The 8,664-nt window shown below is 40.2% G+C and overlaps 1 protein-coding gene across 1 annotated transcript; it reads left to right on the top strand.

Annotated features, from left to right (window-relative positions):
• Positions 1-3,171: 3,171 nt before the first annotated feature.
• Positions 3,172-3,747, top strand: LOC146002982 (histone-lysine N-methyltransferase SETMAR-like). The gene has a single exon (XM_083141137.1). The coding sequence runs from the start codon at positions 3,172-3,174 to the stop codon at positions 3,745-3,747; it is 576 nt and encodes a 191-aa protein (XP_082997263.1).
• Positions 3,748-8,664: the final 4,917 nt, after the last annotated feature.

Genomic DNA, 8,664 nt, shown 5'->3' with positions numbered 1-8,664 from the left:
GTGACAACATTAACCACTAACCCAACTCGATTTTCGAACTCAACCATTTTGTTGCCTTTATTTACACACAGGCTAATCGAGACCATTCAATATTGACATCGTCGCCTTGTAATCAAAGGGTCCCAGGTTCGATACTCGGTGGAGGCACATAGTGGTCCGAATCACCACTTTTCAACTGTAGCTCCAATCCTGATTAGTTTTGCCGTGCATAAAACGGACTTAAAAAAAACTAACTCAATCTATCAATCAATCAATATTGACTCTACCAGGAATCGAACCCTCGACGCCTCTTGTTTTACAGAGCAATAACCTTAAGCCGCTAAGCTTTCGGGGGGTTCAGCACCTTCGGCGCCATCTTTAAATCATTTCTTCATGTCTTTCCATCATACGCAATGGTTGCGCGCGCATTTCCTCCCACACACACACACACACACACAAACATATGCACGTGTTAGGTTAGCATACATCAAGAAACAACGTGACAAATCCATTGACCCCCTCCCCCCACCGCTTCCGATGTCTTCAACGTGATCAGACACGTTCTGCTGACTCAACAATAAAACCGCTCGTGGCCCGCTACGACCGGATGTAAACCTCCAGTCGCATCAAATTTTTGCTGACGCGTAGGAACGAAGTGCTGCCTCTCTACTATCCCCATTCCAGCACGCGTAACATAGCTCGCCAGAGTGGGATGTCCCATTTCAGTTGTAATATAATTAAGCCTTGTTTCCATATTAAAACCAATAAGTTGCTGACCAAGGCAGTTTATTAAGATAAAAACACTTAACACGTAACGTTTCGACCCTGTAGCAGGGTCTTCCTCAGACGAAGAGTTTAGTTCTTCGTCTGAGGAAGACCCTGCTACAGGGTCGAAACGTTACGTGTTAAGTGTTTTTATCTTAATAAACTGCCTTGGTCAGCAACTTATTGGTTCCCATTTCAGTGTTTGGAACATACTCTAGAGGCACAAGTTTCACCCGTACCATGTGTCCCTCCACCAGGAACTTCATGGTGATGATTTCCGTGCACGGATGGTGTTTTGTGAATGGGCACGTGGACAAATACATCGAAATCCGGCATTCTTTCGGGACGTTCTGTTCTCCGACGAAGCAACATTCACAAACCATGGCCAGGTTAACCGGCACAACATGCACTACTGGAGTGCCGACAACCCACACTTTTTGCGTGAAGTTGAACATCAACGACCGTGGTCAGTGAACGTATGGTGTGACATCATGGGTGACAAACTCATTGGTCCGTTTTTCATTGACGGTACATTGAATGGGCGAAAGTATCGCAATTTCTTGCAGGACGAACTACTGATATTGCTGGAGGATCTAAGCCTTGCACAGCGACAGGCCATGTGGTATCAGCATGATGGTTGTCCGGCGCTTTATGATGCCATAGCTCGGGAAGTATTAACGCGCAAGTTCCATCATCGCTGGATCGGACGACGTGGTCCTGTCAATTGGCCGTCTAGATCACCAGACCTTACTGCGCCAGATTTCTTTTTGTGGCGTTTTCTTAAAGGAATGGTGTATCAAACTGTGCCCACAACGCGCAACGACATGAGGCAACGAATACGAAATGCTTGCACAAAAATTGATGCCGCCACACTTTTGCGTTGTGAACAGTCATTTCATGCAAGAATAAATAAATGCATCGACGTTCATGGTCACCATTTCGAGCATTTGCTTGGGTAAGGCATGTATGCCCACGCACCACCCCACCCCCACAGGTGAGAGGCAAGGGGACTCACTTGAAACAAGCACCCCACAGGTTCGAGGGTAATAGTATTTGCATTCCATCCTTCCCATCTCCTACACTTTTCTGGCATCCCTGAATACGTTTTTGTGTTTCCCTCATCTCCATGCCATCTGCATTAATCCAGCAGATGTATTTCCACTTTGTTCGTTGCATGCTGCCCCCTCCCCCTATCCCCTCCGCACTCTTCTTTTGGTACTTCTTCCACTCTTCAATGACACCATCCACAGCAATGAAATTTTCCTCTGCACACGCCATTCTTCGTATTTTCGTGGGGGCCTGTTACCGTTTTTCCATGCACGACATTTACGTGTTTCCAAACATACACATGGCCATATCTTTTTTATTTCGCATGTTGTTGCACCCATGTCAAGCATAATTATTATTTCTTTTGACTCCGCGAATCCCAAAATGAAACAAAATTCGGGGGTTCCTATTTGCAAAACACAACGTGCCCCCCTGCCCCCCAGGGGGGCCCTGTGCGGGGGCTCATTTGTACGACATTAACTCCCCCCCCCCGACAAGGATCATGGTTTGTTTGGACCAAATTTTCCTCACATGCATATCACTCCCGCTATTTTGATATGTCAAGTTAAAATTAACACCCTGTATATATATATATATATATATATATATATATATATATATATATATAATCAATGTTTATGGTTAAACCACTAACGGTTTTAGTTAATATTTGCTATAACAATATGCTAAGCATATTTTAGAATGAGTTGACAGAATTATAGATTCTTCATTTTTAGTGATGTTAGTATTTAAATGTAACGAAATATCGCATAGTTATAATTATTATTTTATTTCAGGTGGTCAAGACTAAATAAAATAAATTTGGAACAATTTTATATTAAGATAATCAGATAAATTGTGCCTAGAATAGGAAATAAATAAATTTAGTCAATATGCCTCTTGCTGCTTAGCATCAGACCTGTGCACATGACAAGTGCTCTGACCATCTGAGGATGAATGATAATTAAACTACATCACCCACAAATCAATTGGGAGTGGCAGGTTTGATCCCGTCATTTGTAAGAATGATTCGTAAGATGCTTAGGGCTTTCATCCATTTTTATGGAAATGAGATGAAAATTGATGATACGTGGATGGAGACGCGGAATTTTCACTTATTTCAATATGAAATAAATGAAAAATTTTGAATTAATCATCAAACACAAAAAAAGTTTGCTAATTTATCATTTTATACTACAAGGTAACCAAAAAAGTTCTTGCCGTTTTTAACATCACATGGGAAGAAGTAATTACTGATAGGAAAATATGTGTGCCACGTGCCGGAAAAGTGGTCAGGGTGGGAGTGGGGACATTGGTCTTGACCAATATAGACACATTGCGCACTCATAGCAGCCATAGCTTTTGCAGGGGCGAAGATAAATGGAAGTGTTGAAGCAGCTTGTTTGGGGTTGTCTGCTTTATGACTTTAAGGTGGGCTTGTCCGGAGCAGAATCATGTCGCCGAGTATGTCAAGCCTTTGGGAATAATGCTGTGAATGAACGGACCAATATTAATTGGTTCCAGAAGTTCAGGTTGGAAGATATGTTACTTTGTGACGAACCCAGCAGTGGCCGACCACAGGTCCTGGATGATGAGGCCCTGAAGGCAGCCATACAGGAGGACAGCAGCCTAAGGTGTGGTGAGCTTGCCAACAACTTCCAGGTTTCCGATAAAACAGCCAGATTGCACCTGCATCACATAGGAAAGACGTTCAAGAGGGAACCTCATACACTGTCAGAAGGCAAGAAGCAACAACGAGTGACAGCCTGTTTCTCGTTGCTTTCTAGGCACAGCAACACACCCATATTCGGTCGAGTGCTCACCAGTTACGAAAAGTGGGTCCTATATGACACTCCCAAATGTGCCCGAAATTGGTTGTCAACACGGGACTTTGTGCCTCACGCCACAAGACCACCTTCACAGCCATGCAAGATCATGTTCTGTATGGTGGACTAGTCGCCAAGTGATGCACTATGAGCTGCTACCAACGGGTCAAACCATCACTGGAGACCTCTACTCGCAGTAGTTGCAACGTGCGCATAAGGAGCCAGCATTGGTTAATCGCAAGTGTGTACTGCTTCTTCAAGACAATGCCAAGCCACATGTAGTGCGGATGGCCAGGGATACCATACAGCGACTTGGCTGGGAGACACCGTACCATCCATGGTACTTTCCAGACCTTGAAAAAAAAAAAAAGAATATCATCTCTTCCATTCCCTGGACAACCACCTTCGTGGGAAATCCTTCGCAAATGAGGCAGACTTGCGGCAAGCACTCACGGACTTCTTTCTGTCCGAGACCCTGAGATTTATCGCCAGGGCACTGCGCAGCTGGAGGCATGTTGACAAAAGGTGCTGGATGCCGATGGGGATTACTTTGAGGACTTACAGTATGTGACATTCTTTGCATACCTTTTTGTTTCTGATGATCAAAAACAGCAAGAACTTTTCTGGTTACCTTGTAGTATGTCATTGAGGCAATTATTTTGAAAATCTATAGGGTTTAAACGCGGTACTCATGTTCATTTCAGTGGAGAGATAGAAAAGCATAACTTTTACAGATTCGGCTCTGCATCTCTCTTCAATATACATAGTCATTCCTTTATTAACTTTTTCACACCTCGTTCAAGGAAAAGCTTGAAAAGTCAGAGGGAAATTTACTCATAAAATTTATGTTGTGTGGCCACTAACATAAAAATATTATAGAATATAAAAACATAAATTGTTCCTGTATTCACACAAGATTGCAAACACTTCCTTATCCTAGGTATTAATGTACAATAAATTTCAATTCTAGATTTTGTGACACTCTTTATACATACCCCCAACAAATGCATTTCTTGGTCACATATCTACGTACACACATAGTACGTGCTACGTGTCCTTATACTATTCTTTATAAATTCAAGGGCTACTTGCAGCACTGGTTGAAAATGTAAAAAAAATCCACTAGCACCAGTTTTATTATTTGTCCCATGTCCAACAAACAAGAGGAAAACATCACGAATTTCGTACCACAATATGAAGAAATTTTAAAAAAGACAAAATATCGTTGCTAGCAGACAAACATGAAACCGGTGCATTAAGAAAACCTCCTTTACGGTATTGGCAAGAACCAGCTTCCATATTTTAGATCTAACTGTACTCAAAAATTATTCTGAAATTAACCTCCAAGTATTGGTACTGCGGTACTGGAACAGAGATATACTTATGTGCAGACTATTTTCGTGCTTATCTCGGAGATTAAAAGAGATAGTGTAAATGCAACTACAAGAGTTTCTAATGGATCCTTAGCCATTCCTGGAATAATTTTCCTTTATCCTTGAAGTCATTGGTCTGCTCATTAGGAATGAATCACGAAGGAATTATTCTTCTCACAACCCACCACACTACCAAATCAAACAACCTGCCGCGTCGACTGTGCAGGAATTTTACAACAAATTACAAATTTCCAATCTAGAAACAGAGCAAGGCCAGAAGTATTTAACCTCGGCAATACCTTGCAGGCCATTATTACTCTGTCATATCCATAACGTACCATCAAGATTTCAGGTCCAGAAAGAGAGAGAGAATATGTGAAGATACCAACCGAGTAGGCCCTCTTCTTTACCCACTGTACTGTTAGAAATGTCTACACTCATTGCGTATGTACATTAAGTACTGATTAATCCACCTTCGGAAATTAATTATAAAGAGGCATACTCAATGCTTCACAAACACTCACGTCGTTGAATGCTTCCTCTTCTGAAAATGCTCCAGGTAGACCACGAATGGGCAACTCGGGTACACTCTTGCAGACTCGCGAGTACCACGTAAACGCTCTGTGGACTTTCTGTTGCCCACCTACACAATACACCTCAAGGCGTCCTGCCCAGTGTTGCCAATGTGTGCGTAATTACACAAAATGAGTGCATTATCGGTGCTTGTGTCTAATTTTGTGTGTAATGGAATTGTGTGTGGGTTTTGTGTGGAGTGTTTAACACTACTGTAATCTATAACTTTTAATAGTACTTTTTATTTTACTGTAAGTGTATTTCACATAATTTGAAATCATCGACGAAACGTGTATTCTTACTTCTCCCTCTCCCCGAGTGGACCCCATCCTAACTAAAAACTAACTCCCTAGCCTTCTTAAACCCGAAGGTTCATGGCTGCAGCAACACAGGCCTTCCATCTTTCCCTATCTTGAGCAAGATCTATATACTCTTTTCCATCCCTACCGATTTCCCTTAGGTCCATCTCAACGTTGTCCCTCCATCTTCGTCTTGGCCTTCCTACAGGTCTCTTACCATCAGGTTTCCCAACAAGGATCCTGTAAACTCCTCTTTCCTCTCCCATTCGTGCCACATGGCCTGCCCACCTAAGTCTTCTTGATTTAATTATTCTAATAATTTATAAATTTATAAATGACTGCCTCAGCATGCGCAAAGGGACATACATGTACATTGACGGAAGGAACGTGGGCAACTTGAGCAGAACAGGTGAAACCTCCAATTTTGTAAAATTTACATAGCTACGTAAGATCGATTACATTTCAGCTCATCTTAGCACCCCACTCTTCAAAATGAACCATATAGCTTTTATAATAATGATACTATTAATAAATATAACGAATCACTTCAGAAGGTACGTTTATTGTTACTTTTGCTATTTCAGTTTTCCATAATCAGAGACGTCCTTTGGCAGCATCCAGTTCGTCATCTTTTCCGTTCATGTGATTTGATCAGTTATATTGAGTAATATCTTCCAATATCACTTGCACAAATACAAGTACTTCGATAAGTATAAACAATGTAATTCCTCACCGGTGGTGTAGAAACACTCAATTAAATATAGAATTTAATTTTCCTTTGCAAGAGAACAATGTTTTTCAATGATCATTGTGCAGATAGCTGTAGTCAACCCCATTCCATAAATGTAAAATGCAGCTTTGATGTGGTCCAAAGAGAGGCTAATCACATCATCTGTACTAGCATAGGTTGACCTAAAATGGTAATATTCTTTATGCCATCTTTCAATTAAATCTGATTCAATCAGGTTGCGAATTATTATAGAGAAACTGTCAACGAATGGTGAATCTTTGGAAACAACTATAGACGCCATAATGAGCCCAAACTGTTCTTTAGGAATGTGCATCAGAGATAATCCACTTTCAGATCTGCATTTTGAAATCCAAAGTTGTGCAGCATTAAAATGAGATAAAGTAATCCCCTTCTTCCTACGTGCCACAAACAAAATTAATTCCTCTCTTGTATTGACTTGTTTAGTTTTAGAGTACATAGTGCGTATTCTAGAGTCTTCTAATAACCGAAAATGATATATTACGAGTGAATTTCGAACTAGTGGCAAGTCAGAACTAACGATGTCATCAAGTGTGTCAATTTCCTTATAATATTCCGGAATTAACATGTAACGTGAAAAATGCAACAGAGAGAATAAAAAGTGTTCTTCTAGGTCTTGTTGTGGGCACCTTGAAAGATGAAGTTTCTAATGTGAGTGAATTTATATAGAAGAAGCTCGTGCTGAAGCTGGCTATGGTATTTCTGTTGGACGTAATAAAAAGAACGAAACATTCAGAAAGCAAGCTGAAGCTGAACGTTGCAGAAAAGACTGTCCATAAATGAAGATGGAAAGGAAGGAAAATGCACAACCACTAAGGAATCTGATCAGCTCTAGGGACCAAGAACACAATGTAATCATACTAACATATTGGCAGAAAAGCAACATCCAAGAAACTTTCAGAAGAGATACATCTGAATAAGACTCTAATACGTCACCCACATCACCACTCCAAGTCCCATTAGGATATTTTTACATTTCGTTCCAAGTTATCATTATATTCCACAGCTACAGGAGTAAAATTAATCTTTTCACAAAGAGCTGCATAAATATTAAAGAACTTAGACCTCTGTACATTTCCATCCGTTTGAAATAATCCTGGAGAATTACTGATGTTTAATGGGTATCCGTAAGTATTCTTCGTTCTTCCCCTTATGGATGGAGAGTTTTCTATTCCTGTACTTGAAATTATATCCAAGGACACTTGTGCTTCTTTCATGGCATTCTGCTCAGTAAATGAATGGATTGTATGAAAACAATCTCATGCATGCTGTTGACTTTTCGTCTGCACAATCCTGGCTTCTAACCAGTAACTCCACATCAATTATCTTATCTTTCCACAACTTACCAAATATTTTCATTTGGTGTGTGTGATTAAGAGTTTCACCTGCAACAATTATGAACTTCGCTCTAGTATTCCAATGTGGTAATTGTTGCACTTCTACTGCAATGTTGGGAATTAACTTCAAACTGCCTGTGACAACAAGATAGCATAAACTCTTGCTAATAAGGGACCTATTGTTTTCAATAGCATGTAACATTCCAAATTTAATATTACTAATTCGTATGGGTAATAGATTCTCTTTCATGATGTCTTTCACATTTTGAAAGATATAATGGGTACTTTCTGAATGTGTTATGATGGATAAGTGTTTGTTAGTTTTCATTCGGTTTGCGCAGAGATGAGCAGCATGTAAACCAACTGAATAGAATGCAGAGGTACCAGACGATCCATCGTAGCGACTAGGTGAAATTAACACACAATAGCAGATTACTACGAAAAGTAACACAAAAAACAAACAAACAAAAAAAAATGGGTAATGTTATTTTGTATTTAAAGCATCCAAGAAAATTGTAAATTAGTTTTAGAATCTACACAGATCATCAGTAACGTAACCTAGCGACAACAGTATATTTCAAGGACAGCAAATTTGAAGCATTGAAAAATAAAATTACTTTCATGTTCTATTGTGATGAAGGAACTATCTTCACACATGAGTGAATCCCAATCAGCGTATAAACACCTGTCATTCAG

The sequence above is a fragment of the Lepisma saccharinum genome, chromosome 19 (genome assembly GCF_977018435.1).
Source record: "Lepisma saccharinum chromosome 19, izLepSacc3.1, whole genome shotgun sequence".
In the NCBI taxonomy this organism is placed as follows: domain Eukaryota; kingdom Metazoa; phylum Arthropoda; class Insecta; order Zygentoma; family Lepismatidae; genus Lepisma; species Lepisma saccharinum.
Note: the sequence above shows the minus strand (reverse complement) of the source record. Positions and strands in the feature narration are given on the sequence as shown.